This window comes from Danaus plexippus, chromosome 27, assembly GCF_018135715.1.
Source record: "Danaus plexippus chromosome 27, MEX_DaPlex, whole genome shotgun sequence".
Lineage (NCBI taxonomy): Eukaryota > Metazoa > Arthropoda > Insecta > Lepidoptera > Nymphalidae > Danaus > Danaus plexippus.
Window position 1 is genome coordinate 3866900 of NC_083555.1, and position 15123 is coordinate 3882022.

At 29.4% G+C, this 15123-nt stretch overlaps 2 protein-coding genes across 7 annotated transcripts in view; one reads left to right on the plus strand and one right to left on the minus strand.

Annotated features, from left to right (window-relative positions):
- Nucleotides 1–596: 596 nt before the first annotated feature.
- LOC116775507 (DNA polymerase epsilon subunit 3) lies at nt 597–1187 on the minus strand. Its single transcript, XM_032668388.2, has one exon. It carries the CDS (start codon nt 1103–1105, stop codon nt 746–748), a length of 360 nt encoding a protein of 119 aa, XP_032524279.1. The 5' UTR covers nt 1106–1187; the 3' UTR covers nt 597–745.
- Nucleotides 1188–1706: 519 nt separating this feature from the next.
- LOC116775571 (uncharacterized) overlaps nt 1707–15123 on the plus strand; it is a 33365-nt gene continuing 19948 nt past the window's right edge. For all 6 annotated transcript variants that reach the window (XR_004353841.2, XR_004353840.2, XM_032668448.2 and 3 more), the window contains exons 1-2: nt 1707–1915; nt 12099–12902. Coding sequence is in view for 4 of the 6 variants with exons in the window: in XM_032668448.2 (XP_032524339.2) it covers nt 12291–12902 (612 nt within the window). In the remaining 2 variants the exon portion in view is untranslated. The remainder of the gene's footprint in view (nt 1916–12098; nt 12903–15123) is intronic.

Sequence of the window (15123 nt, forward strand, 5' to 3'; positions counted from 1 at the left end):
TTGCTTTAATACCGTTAAAGGGCTCAATGATATATTAATTTTCTAGTTTCATCTTGTCTCTTGAAGATTTGCCAAAATATAAACGCGGCAAAAGGACTGAGAATGGCTGTACTAAATCAGTGATAGATTAGACGGAGATGTAGTACACGAGGTTAGATCTAGATATAGTTTTTGAATTTATAGTTTATAAGAAAATGAAACACCAAAGTATTGTAGATGCGAGTGGATCGGACGACTCCACACATGCCGATGTTGAGATCAACACTGACATATTCAAAATATTAACAATATGATTAAAATTGAATGTTCAAGCATTAAATGCAAAATAAATTTTGAGCTTCGTCTTAAAGTCGTGTTAATTTATCTTTGTAGTATTTACATAGAATTTAAAGATTTCATAGAATTTAGTTTCCTCTTAATAATGTTAAAAGAATTAAATAGTAATCTTATATAAATAAGATGTTTTTGTGGTAATTTGAGATATGAGTATATTTTCGTTAATGAAACTTAGATTCGGAATTCTTGGAATGTATATATTGATGGTAATGTAGCGGTGGTGAGTTCATGTTCGAGATCTTACAAATTTTATTCCTGAATAAAGTAAATGAAAAATTACCGATGTTTTATTTACTTCAAACCATATAACGAATTTTTAAACATGGTCCTTCATATCATATAATAAACGAACAACTTATGTACAAAACCACTTAATATCACTTTGAAGTCTCTTTCTTCGTATTTAATATTATTCATCTTCAGCCATTTCCACATCCTCAGTCTCATCCTTTTTCTTCCCCGAAGCTTGTTTTTTCGCAAATGCCACTTGTTTATATTGTTCTAACGCTTCTTTCAATGGTTCTACAAACCGATCGAATTCTATGTCTGCCATCGCTTCCAACACGTCCTGGCCAGTTAATGCTTTTCTTTTGTTGTTTTTTACTATATTCGTCGCTGCTGAGGTTACATATAAAACGAAAACCGAAGCGGCTTTAGCGAGACCGGTTCTAGCTTCTTTTGATATCGCTACACCGTCAGGCAGGGCTTCTTTGACAATTCTAGTAACCACAGTAAGTGGGAGGTTGAGGTCCTCGAGTTTTTCAGCCATAATGTAAATAAAATAAGAAAACTCAGCACATGTTTATTCTAACTGAACAGGTAACAAACAACCGCCAATTTGCCAAACACAATTTGACATTTGTGGATTATGACGTTTGCTGTTGTGAGTTCAGAAGCTGAAACTTTGAGTCATAAATAAAATAGGAATATAAAAAAAATCAAAACAAATGAAAGTATTAAACCAAAGTTATTTGTTGTGTGATATTTTTAATTTTTATTTTCTAATTTTTTTTCTGAGAATTGTTGTTTATATTTCATGAGCTCATAATGAAAATAGTAATTTTTAGTAACTTTTAAAATAAGATATTTTGTAAAAAAAATATTTATAAGTTAACTTTCGTATAATATTTCTTCTTATAAGAAATTTGACTTAATTGATAATTAAGCTAGTTAACTGATTTCGTTTAAGATATCATAAGATAGTTATTTATTCATATTTTGACTGATATCACCGCAGTGAGCACTTTTTAATAAATAAAATGTATACATATTTTCCAGTTAAAATGATTATTTGTATATCATTTTAATTTCACGATGGTTTTATAGGCTATGGTAAAATGTTTACCTACATTGCGCAAACTCTCCAACCTCACAAATTCAACAATCCAACTCAGTGCGGCAGTGACTGTGGCGAGGGAGGGCATTTCGGCTCGTCGTTTTATCGATCTCATGACATTGTGTTATTGTGATGTTTTTGATTAAACGTAACTAATAGTACATTGTCTACCAATATCCGTTTATAGCCTTCCCCGAGTCTTGTATTTCGAACATTCAGACGACGAATGTGTTAACTTTTACGGTGAGTTCGTTTTGTATGAAAATTTTTATTTTTATTAATAAAATAAATAAAAAAATATGTAATAATAAAATTTTACTTTGTATGTTTATTGATATTGGAACTGAAAAAAAATATAATTTTAAAAATAATTACAATAAAGGAAAAAGTTTATCATCAAACATAAACATATTTACTCGTAAGTTCTGTCATATTATACTTCACGATTTAATTTCTCACTTATCTAACATTCCTTAACGCTCTTAAAAATTAAAAAAAAAAATACATTTACATAATAATGATAATTTATTATTGAAACTTTGTCGAAAGTGCTATAATTAATGTAATATTTTTTATACTTTGTTTTTGCCAAAAATAATGTGAACAATAAAAGTTTATCGTATGTTTAACTCGTTGTTGTAATCGATATAATTGTTCTTTCGATGCCACTATAATCCAGACTTATTAATTAAGCCCGGCCTTAACCTTATTAATAGCTAATGTGTTTTATATGTTAAATTATAAGCAAAGTACACACTATTGTAACATTATTTTATTTATTTACAAACAGAAGTTTTCAACTATTTTAATATTTATAAAAAGTTAAACTAGCTCATTGATTTAGTTGTTATAAATAGTCTCTGTACTTTTTATGTCAGAACTCAAAAACAAGATAAACAGGTTTATGAGACGGAGGTTTTATGCGACGGGCTTGACGTTGGTTGGCATTATTACAAACATCGATAGATTGTCCAAAATAAATTATCTGTGACACGAGAATTGATAACGTGATGCATTAAAAAAAGTATTATTTAAATTTGACGTTTGTATTAAAAAAACTGTCAATAAAAAATACGTTATGCATATTAAAAAATATCGTATGTTTTATTGAAAGTATATTTTAGGTAATAATTTAGGTACCTAAAATATGTGAAGTCATCAAATCGAGACGAATTAAAAGTAATTATCTGCCTACCTCATTTGAAACATTACTCACAGACTACGGGTTAGATACAATGACAATTGAATTATGCGAAATTGCTTTGGCTATGATTGTGGGCTTATTCAATTTTAATATTTTGAGTTATTTTGTAAATGAAATAAGGAATTACGAAAAATATTATAACGTGGCTTTAATCTGGGCTTTTCATTATTGTTGTCATAAGATATATTTATTTCAAAATTTCGTAATACAGTAACAGTGATTTAAATAATCTATATAAGTAACCATATATATATTACTAGAACAAGTGGTTGATACAAGTCATAAGAGACAGTATATTATTAGTAGTAAATACTAGAAAGGAAAAAAAAAACTTTAAAAGTGGAAAATGAATTGGTTAACCATTACAAAGTCGACAAATAAAAATGATATTAAAATGCGAAATATAATATATTGAATTAAAGTTTGCAGGAAATCTTTTAATTGAAAATTTGCGTGTTAATGTCTTTGTACAATAAAATATGTCTGACAATTTACATGCGAGAAATATGGTAATGTCTACGTTAAGAATGCTATATTGTTTTGACACAAAATGGAAGTTTCAACGTAACTTTTTTTTATATAACATTAGAAAAGTGATAACAATCTGAATTATACTGCCAAATCTTTATTGCATAGAGTAAATAATTATAAAAAATACCTGTTTAGTTCGAATCGGTTTATATGTCTTAATTTTTTTTTTAATAAGAAGTATTAGTTATAGTACTTGTGTTTACAAAGTTTTATAGTCCACTATATTTATGTTATGTGGCATCTACTACTATCAAGGAGGTCGCGTTACTTTCCCCCTTGACCTATTTCTTTAAATCCCAAGGGTTGGATAAATGTCCCTATTTTTACATTCGTCACATTAATTCGGAAAGTGTTAGGTATCATATATCTGTTTAAGGTTTTAAATATGTACTAAAACATTGTCTGGTAAATATTTGTATTTTCATTATTTGCAAGTTTAATTTCCAAATATTATCGAAATTACTAATTCGTCGGAAGAGAAAGATAACAAAAACCAGATAAGTATTTAAATATTAAATGTGAGATTGTGGAAAATATTTACATGTATATGTTTATAAAATCACTGTGAAATTTTAACTTTTGTAACAATCATTGCCATAGTTTCTATACCACGAGTACATAAGAAAACTAAAAACTTACTGTTTTAAAGTTTTCAGTAATAAATTTTTTATTATATATAATATAAATATATAATTGTAAGCAGATTTACGAATGATAAACCTATCAACTATCCGCGTTCAGTTTGATATGAAAATTCCTATTAAAGGAATTTTATAGTGAAATTAAAATCTCTAGATTGGAAGTTCAGAGCATTTTTTTTTTTCAAAACAAGACTATGGAAAAATAGTATCAAGATCTAAGGAGAATTAAAATTAAATTTTAACAAAGGAGGCATTTCAGGCCTAACTCGTTACTATTTGAGGTTGAGATTGACTTTCATGAGAATATTAAATCGATAAGTTGTTATTTTACAAAATCAATAACTCAAAGAATAGAATAAAACATTGTGAAAAAATATCAACAGCAATCGTAAAATACAAAAAAACAAAGTCTAAATGACATCATACACTCGAGCCTAATATGCGTAATTAGAAACAGACCTTAAAAGCCAAGGTTCCAAACCCTTTAATTGTGCTTTACGCTCGCTAACGAAGCGCTAATAATAATCATCGAAGAATATTTTAGAACTTCGACCTTGATTTGATGAGTTGGTCGTGTTTTTGAAGTATTTAGTAATAATGCGATCATTAACCGTTGTAGCTGTTTGTATTTTTCAAATTCAATGTGATATTAGTCGTGGATATTCGTTGTTGGATAAGTGTTTTCCAATATATATAACGACGTTATATTCAGTAATAAATAAGTGAGAATTATAGTGAAATTAATTTGAAACAAAAATATTAGTATGTATTTAATTAGTAATAAACATATTTACGATTATTGGATTTCGATTTAATATGATGGATTTTCTTTAAATTTGTTCTTTTATAATAAAAGCTAATTTAAATTCAGCACCTCTGTTACATTGTGAATAATTTGACTGAGTGCTGAATAAGTATTTATTTGTCAGGTAATAGTTAACAAAAATTTTCAATACTAATCATTGACTACGTCTTTATTAGTATATCACGTATATGTAGGATTAACAGCTTGGTAAAAAAATAATTTAAATAAGCGCTTGTATTTACCTATCGATTTTATAAAAGAATTAATAAATGTATATCAAAACGAAAATTATGTTGGAAAAAACCAAACGCTTCAAATACAAACACATTGCGGTAAAAAGGGGACATTATTATTTCTGTAATCGTCGAAAGTAATAAAAAAGTAATGCCAAATAAAAGATTGTTTTTTTTTAATGCTGACGCCATTTTGTATGTCAGGAACGCCTTATTTTTGGGCATCGGCTACAGTTGACACTGATGTTTTCTTATTATTATAATAAAACTTATATTTCTTTTTATAATATAATCATACAATAAAAAAAGCATTTTTGTTTTATGTTATTTCCTTTATATACCATTAAATATAGTTATTCGTTATCTTTAATAATTAAAAGGCAAATTTATTACGAGTGACATTTACTTACAAGTGAATGTAATGTTTTTATGCAATTATTTTAAAAACAGTTATGAATTTCGATGAAACATTGCACAGACGGGTAAAGTGGAACTAAATTTTCTTGAGATTATTTATTTCTTTATCTATATGCTACCAGATAAAAAGCTATGGCCCATTGTTAATAAAACAGTAAGGATTAGGTGTTTCTTTTCAATGAAATGTAATAGATCTCAAATTATTATATAATATAAAATAAAATATGACCATATCTTCGTATATTTAATAAAATTTTAAGAAATTACTACTTAAGTATGCACTACGTTTTTATGTTTTCTTGTATGTACAAAAACTTTGTGATTACCAAACAATACGGACAAAGTGGCGGGTTTCAACTAGTATATATAAGAAAATATTGGAAAAGTAATAATTCTTAAAACATAAATTGAACGTCTGTTTTATTGTTATCGTAACTCTGCTAACATTATTATATAAAGACTTAGGTTAACGAAATGTATGAAGTACTCAGGGTAAATATGATCAAAATTGATTTTAAAAAGAATTTAAATGAAACTAGTATTATTCGGATTTACTACGCGGATTTTATTATTTAAAAACTACATAATCTCGACGTTTCGGTTACTTTGCAGCAACAGTGATCACGGGCAGACGAGGTGCCCTCACCTCGTCTGCCCGTGATTTTAAATAATAAAATCCGTGTAGTAAATCCGAATAATACTAGTTTCATTTAAATGAATACTCGCGAAAATCTTAGATCTCATTATTTAAAAAGAATTGTTACTATGGATATATTAAATAAATATATGTATATATTATTATATATATATTCTATTAAAATTTGCGCTCTTCTGTTTTTCTTTGCGTTCGCGATTCAATTTGATATTTATCTGTCGTAATTTGTCGAAGATTTCAATATATCAGAAACTGTGTCAAATTCTCGAAAGAACTCGCTTATCTCAAGATCCATCCGAAGATACGAATGTTGTTTCTGTAGATATTTAAAAAAAAATACACTCGTAGAGACACAATATACGCTACGTGTTCGCTTCTTTACACTACATACGAAACGAAACGGGAAAAGCTTCGTATGTAGTTAACGTTATAAAGTTTACAAAACTGATATCGTAAATATTAATTAATTTGCACACTATTCAACCTCAACAGGTAAATCATAAAACCTTGGTTGTAGTTTATGAATGATGGCAACACTATAATAACACACAGTACACACGATGATAATTACGTTAATTAACAAGAATCATAACATTCTACTGTGAGAAAAACGATGTTTTAACTGCAGTTTGATCTTATACATATCTTTACAAAACCTAGATTACTTGCATAAAACTAACATTATTAAGATAAATAATTAATTTATCAAACAGTTCGTAAAAATTCTATCTATCTGTGTATATCTGTTACAGCGAAAATAACTAAAATGTATAATACACATTTTTATTTAATAATAATATTGTATTTAGCAACATTTAAACATGGCCGCCAAGGACATTTAATCGTACTGTCATTTAGTCGTACCGATATTGAAAAGTAAATTTTGTATAATGTTACGTATAATATGTATTGTTATATATAATTAGTAATATATACATTGTATATATGTAGATTAAACGATAAGTTTAACCTTTGAAAGTTCTTATGTATTGAATATGAAAATCATCTGCAAAACATATGACATCATAATTTTTGACCAGCGTTCCTACCACACGTAGTCATCTTTAACTATAATGATTTTGTCACTTTTTCATTCGTAAATCTTCGTTTATGACCTGATAGTATCAACGTAGTATATAAAATGAAAATATCTGTCATTTTTCATTCAAACCTATATGTATAGTATTATAGGGCAAGAATACCTAGTCCGATTGATGTCTCTATATTATAGAAGACTAGTTTGTTCCGCGACTCCGTCCGCGTGAACATGAAAATTGCACTCAAAAAGAAATTCATAAAGTATTAAAACAATACACATTATAGTGACTAATCATTTGGCGAGAACAACTATAGTGTCACGTGACTTCATACACAATACAACTGTTATACTTCGATCACGCAGGAACCACAGCTAATCCCTCAATATATTACTATATTCTCTTCTAATGTGTGAGCTAAAATATATTAAGTTTTTTTTATTGAAAGTGTAACAAACATCCACACTCACACACTCTGTAGATAACCCTTATCATCTTTACATTAAGTTAAAGGGCTAGATCACATTTGTCGTCTAAAATGTCTTATTGTGTATTTTTTAGACCCCGATTAAGGAAATTATAAAATAAAGCTATACACGCAATAAAACGGATAATAATTATAAATATAACATATTACATACTTCTCGTATTTTAATCGTATAGCAAGGATACAGGATACTATATAAATAAATTAAGTGATACGGGCAAACATGCTTTATACTAGCAAATACTCGAATAGAAACCTATGTACAACGACAAATACAATAACTTTATCTAGAGCAAATATTTACTTAAATAATACATTAAAAATTACTTGTACGCGGGCTTGAGCTAAGTAGTCAATGAATATGTAGTACAAAAATCTATCATTGCTCCAAAAAATTCATAAAAATAAAGAAATTTTGCATAAAAAATGTTAATATTCAGGGATTTATTTAACTTTTAATAAGATTTAACGTCTAGACTTTTGAAAACAGGATAAACTTAAAAATCATAATAGTGTTATAAGTGTGAAGGAGATGGATATATACATACATCTCTTTCTTTATTTTTTTTAATTATTTCTTAAATTGAATTGAGTAATTGTACACTTTCATAATATTTCGAATAATTTATGAATTAAAAAAATCTTTAATAACATATTACATAGTACGTATTTATATTATATCTAAAGATAATTTTTGTTACGATTTTTGTCATAGAAATATTGATTTGACATAGCTCATTTATTTGTCTGTTTAATTAATTTTGACAATGCGTGATATGTCAAATGTGTCAACCACATATGACACGAGACATCACATTAAAACCTCAACCTCGTTACGACTTACATGAGGCTCTAACAATTTTAATAAGCAAATAGTTGATAGCGAAAGATAAATGCAAATAAAAACACGTACAAAGTCGGTGTTATTAATTACATAGTTTTAATTTCAAATTGCATGTGTTTTTGACTGTTTAAAAACTGTATTAAGTTGTTCGTTAATGACAGTTTTTCGGAAGTTTCTTATCAATATCATCATTATAATAGAATTGTCATAACATCGGGAAATGAACCAGACATTTCTTATTTATATAGACTAGCTTTTACCCACTGTCTCTCCTTACGCGGACACCATAGTTAAGTAAACATGTAATTCTCATAATATGTAAACTGAACAATACATAAAAAGTATCAAGAATTAAATTCGTCAATACTATAATGTGTGAAAATTGAGGTCTAATTATTTACTAAACAAATTATGTTTAGGCTCTCATGATTCTGACGCATACTTAAAAATGTATCTCCCACCACAGTTTTTTGTACCTCTAGAGTGGAGTTCGTACCTTTGACCTCGTGTTCACGTTTTGTAATCAAAATTTGAGTTCACTGCCAGACCACAGTATAGTTTTGTCATATCGTGCGGTTGGACGTGCTGTTTGCAATTAATATTTGTGCTGTTCAAGAGAGGTTATTGCATTAAAATCTTCATTATTGTGCTCCTTATATTTTGTCATTATATATATATATATATTTGGGCTCAGGGTACGTATGAATATATATGCTTTATTATGTACCAAGATAATAGATTCCGTCATCGGGTGTATATGAGGATTTGGGTTGTAACAAAAACGTTTTGAAGATGACTACATTACTTTATTTTTTTTAATAGAAATGTCATTAAAGAATATTATTAAGCCTAAATGCTTGATTATACACAAAAAATACATCAATATATAGCTTCCAATAGTCAAAAATTATTGATTTACTCGTATTAAAGTAATAAGTTTGACAGCTATGAAACTTATCTGTAACATACTGTGATCGCTAAAGTACTTTACTCTTTACTCGTTAACTGTAGGTAGGTATGTTTTACGAAAAACTTTCAGTTTGGCGTTCATCTAAATTAATACCCGTTGAAAGGGAACTGACGGTTCAGTTAAACGAGCGATCAATGACAGTTTATTCGAGCTAATTTCTTCACTAATATATAATTTTGATCAAATTAAAACTGATTTAATGAGAAAACATATATTTTTCTGTATCGTAACATCGAAATTCATTTTAATCTAAATATTTAGATTAATATTATATATACATATATATAACTATATTTTTTCTAATGTCTTTATGTCTGAGTGTTATAAACAAAAACTTAGATGTAAGTGAAATATAGCAGAACATAAAATAATATAATATCGAGCATATTTACATTCAACTTAAACTTAATTAAAGATTAACATTCCGTTATCGCACGATGAAATCACTCAAGGCCGTCCGAACTCATCGTCTCGTTTCATAGCCAGCCAGTGGTCGCTAACGCATTCGTCGATAAGTGGAATTTGACAAAAATTAATAAAAACACATAAAAAGCTGTATTAATTGAAATATTGAGTAGTTTTTATAGAATAGAAAAATATATATTATATAAATCTGTGTAATTTTCACGTCAAGGGAATTTGATTTAAATCGCAGCAGCTATGTTATAGACTTAAAGAGAACGTATAAAAATAATATTTTCAGATTTACCACGCGTTTTTTTAACTACATACTCCCGACGTTTCGGTTACTTTACAGCAACCGTGATCACGGAGACGAGATCTAGTCGCTTAAAATAATAAAAAAAACGCGTACTAAATCCGAATATTTTAGTTTTATTTAAATTAATACCCGCGAAAGTCTTAGATCACTTTATAGAGAACGATTTATACACCCTATTAATGGGTGATAAGGCGTTAGATGTGGTTTATCTTCACTGTATTGCGCTTTGTTAAATTATACATAATCATGAACAAGAAAATATTGTTTTAAAAGCTTTTTATTTTTTTTTTTAATTTATTCATTGGCTTGGAATTAAAATATAAATTGTTGCCTTATGAAATCAAGATGCAAGGAACGAATGTCTTCCTTTAGTAAAAAATATAACGGAATTATATTGAAAGATATTAATAATTATGAACAGCGATTTCCATTTCCATTTGACCCCAACCCCGCGGACATCTGTTACGCGACATGCGATAGACGGACAAAAAAAACACGCGATGCCTATACAAAATATAGTTTAAACTAAAAATAAATATAATTGATGTCATTTAGCATATATACAGATTTTTAACATATTCAGCCGTGTATTGTTTTGTTCGCGTAATGAGTTGAACTGATCACACATCAAAGACAAAACCTTGAGTTGACTCCATGGAGCAGTAAATGGATGACAGCTTGGCGATTTTGTTAAGATAACATTAGACTCGTCATTGGATTAACTAACAGTGTGGTTCTGAAATAATGATAAACACACACACACACACACACACACACTCACACGCACACACACACACACACACACACGTATGTATATACGAACTGTTTTGTTGTATGCTAAGTGTGAGACAGTTTTTTTTTTAATTAATAAATCATATGCCATCGATGTCAGCTTCTGATACTGAGAAAAATTAAATATTCCCACTGATTTATTTCAAAACATTATAATTATAATAATATATAACCAAATATTATTTATTTTAAAATCAATAGGAACTAAATTTATGTTTTTGCATCTATAATATGTTTTTGTTATTCGAATATATATATATGAGATATATGTGAGATGATAATCATATAATCTTAAATCTTTGGCATATTAATAAAATTATATATACCAGTTTTTGCTCGCGACTCCGTCCGTCAATATCAGAGTTGCGCTCAGAGGGATATATAGTGTTTTAAAACCAACACATATAGTAACTAATTAAATGTAATTGAACTGAAATCCCCTAACGCAAGAAAATTCATTCAAATCGGTCCAGCCGTTACGAGTTCAGTGACACACGTACAGTATTATAATATATATATATATATATATATATATATATATATATATATGAGTTCATAATATTGTTTATTCGATAGCATCTGATCCTCCATTGAGTCATAATTTCTTAACCGGAACAGTGACCTCATTCCAAGTAATAACGCGTTCACGATAATGTAACCTGTACCCAAACTATGTCTGTCTGATTTTGACGTTTGAATCAAGATGAGTTTTAAGATGAAGTAATTAGGCTGAAACAGATATAAGAATATTTTTTTCTGTTCGATATTATTGAGAAGGTCTAAATATTAATTTGGTTTGTCATTTATATATATATGTATGGTTGAAAAATAGTTTTTATAGTTATTTCTAATATGCACCATTGTTTACACTGAGATCTGTGCTGTTTTATATCATGAGAAAAAATTTGTTATCAATAACTAGAGATGCTATGATTGGTGTAATCTGTATCACGATAATTTATCGGTTTATCATATATTTTGTTTGGTTTAAGGTTTTGAGTAATAATCTTGGTCTTATTTAACCGAATTAACAATTAGGTGAACCTAAGTTTCCACATATCTAAGTGTAATGCATATTTTTTGTTGCAGGTTTAAAGCATGCTTGAATCTTACAAAACATAAAAATTAGTACGAACGAAGATTAACGAGTCACTCTAAGATGTGTTCATAAATAATAGAAACATAATTTATCGAATCCATGTAAATAACTGAACGCATCCCAAAGAGTAAGACAGCAATAGAGCTGGTTCCAAAAATAACTTGGACCAAAATAGAGAAAAAATGTCTGGCCCGGAGTCAGTGTTGGGAGAACAGTCGGCGGGTGAGGACGCCGCATGGTGGCAGACACCATGGAAAACCATGGCTGACTTAGCTGAGGCAGTCGACGACCTTATATGCAGCTTCGATTACATGGACACGGCCATGGACAATCTGGTCATGTTGGTTTTCGTATGGGTCCTATTCTCCATCGTGATCCTCGGCATCGCGAGATGGGGATACAGCAGGTTCAGTGTGAAGGCTGTAGAAGACAAAACTGAGAAACAGAAAGATGACAAGAAAACTGCCAGCGAGATTGTCACCAGCTCGGACAGCGTGTTGGCAACCAGCGCGAAGGTTAAGAGCGCGGCATTCAAGCCTAGTAAACCGACTAGCTTCGTGCCGGCGACTCCGCCTAACAAGAAGCGACTCGGTCGGATGTCCCCAGGACCAGAACAGCTCAGCATCAAGAAGCACAGCATTATAGTCCCGACATGCACAGGCAGCGACCCGGCCAGTGTCCACTGGGTCAACGAGACTCTGACGTGGTTATATAATGATCTGGTTATTGTGAACGAACTCGTGCAACAATGGATAGTGTCCATGAACGAGTTCTCCAAGAGATCCGTGGAAGAGGTGAGAGATTTGACCTATTTATTTATTATTTGTTTGGACGTTCCCAGCCCGCGCTAATTCTGAGCTTGCGATGAACTTAATAACAAAGATTAACACAGACGGTTACTTCTATTGTTTTGCTAAATTTCATTTGTTTGGAAATTATGCAAACATATACTATGTTTCAGCAGCAAAATATTCCTTTACGTCCATTTGCCAAGAGCATCCGAAGTCTGTCAATACCTTTCGAAGGTTGATTTGAGTGGACATTTCCATGTTAGTTCAGTCACATTATATTAAAATTGCTCATATTTTAAAAAAATTTATCAAATGAACTAAGATATTTTTCATGTTTCTAAACAATATAAGTTTGAAAATTTTTATAAAATTTCTTAGCAAATTTTATTCATTTAACGTATCTTTCTATGCAGTTTTATTAACTGTAATTAAAACAGTTTCAAGGTATGTAATTTTTTCGTATTTACATTCGTAACGTATAGTAAGTTTGTCCATGAGAAACCTTCCTTATAGCAGTCTGTATATAGGGTGATGACAATTACTTCTAGATACATGATATCGTTTTGTACAAGGCGTATCTCAAGACGCGGTAATCGGACATCACGTGTAAGTTGTCTTCAATATTCAATATCCTTTAATATATAATTTTCATAGTATTTCATTATTATATTAAAAAGCTTGGTTTTATGTTTACAAAAACTGGTAGCATCCCAAAACTCGACAGAGACTTTACAGCGCTTAAAGTAACCGCCGGTTAGTTTACCAAGACAGTGCTAAGGAAGTAAAACTGTTGTGTTTTGCGTAGAACTTTCTCGAACATAATCACGTTTTAATGTAGGCTGTAGCATTCTAACGAGTAGTGTATCTGGACGTTAAAAGTCAACAGATGCATAAATAATATTGAAATATATATATATATAATAAATTAATAATAGACAATATTCAAAGACGTTCTGCATTTGAAGCGATATTATGAAAATAAAAAAAATCAATAGAATTGACCAAAAATTAAAAAAATAAAAATAAAATATTAATACGAATTGAGAACCTTCTATTTTGAGGTCGGTTACATACTAATCAAAGAGTTTATACATGCTACGTAACAAATTATTTACCGAAAACATTGAGCAATTAATTTAATTGGTTTATATACGGAAGGTTTATTATTGTACAACGAAACTTTATGTATAGTTTTCAGTTTTTAATACTAACTCGGTATTTATGTAAAAAACCACAATCACAATACGTTCTCACACCCAAAGAGACAATAAAGAATGTTTAAAAATTACGAAGTGCGTCTAACGATAATGTTTTCATCCGGTCTTGTGGTTAAAATGTAATTTTTACGTTGTCTTAAACAGTTTCTCTTATAACTTTCCCTTTCCCATAGATTTATTACATTTTATACGACAAAACATATACGTTTGTGAGAGAGCCGTAATAAAGCTACTGAATTTAATACAATAAAATTTTCTTTTATTTTAACTTACAACTAATATGCGAAAAATAATTTCGCTACATCTTCGTTTAATATGAAGTTATTAAAGTTGTGAGGGACTTTTATTTCTAAGCAGTACGTGCTGAATGTGTGTTCTTACGTACGGAGTCGCGTGCATCGGCTAGTTGTATATACATTAATAACTTTGTGCATATGTCTTGAGTTTTTTTTTCTTAAGATTTCCTTAGAAACCTCTTGCTCCAGTGACGTAAAACGTGAAATTTCATATTTAGCGTGTATTTTTTATTAAGAACATAATACATTGTATTTTTTTTCTTTAAAAAAAAAATACGCTGAATTAATATGGCTTTAGAATTCAGAGCGTTATCCTTAACGCTTGATTAATAGATTCGGCTGTAAAGTGGGAAGGTAGTTTAAAACCAGGAGGAGGACAGGATACTTTTGTTTAATTTCTATCGAAAAAGTACCAAAACAAAATCTGTTTATTTCCTGCCTAGTAATCGTTACAGAGTTCGCGCGGTGAGCTATACAATTCAGATTACGAAACTGGTGTAGACTTATATTATAAGTCGGTTTGTAAGTTAGACGATATTGTATTTTAATAAATACACATTTGTATACACAAACAGAAAGTTAAAATTATTACTATTATAAGATTCAGGGCGTCATGCTGTTCAACTTGTTACGGTAAAAAAAAAATTAAACTAGGTAAAAATCGAATTATCTATCAGAATTTAATTACTATAAAAACAAAGTTATTAAAAT

Coding starts and splice junctions, on each gene's coding strand:
- LOC116775507 (XM_032668388.2), bottom strand. CDS start 1,105: ATGGCTGAAAAACTCGAGGACCTCAACCTCCCACTTACTGTGGTTACT.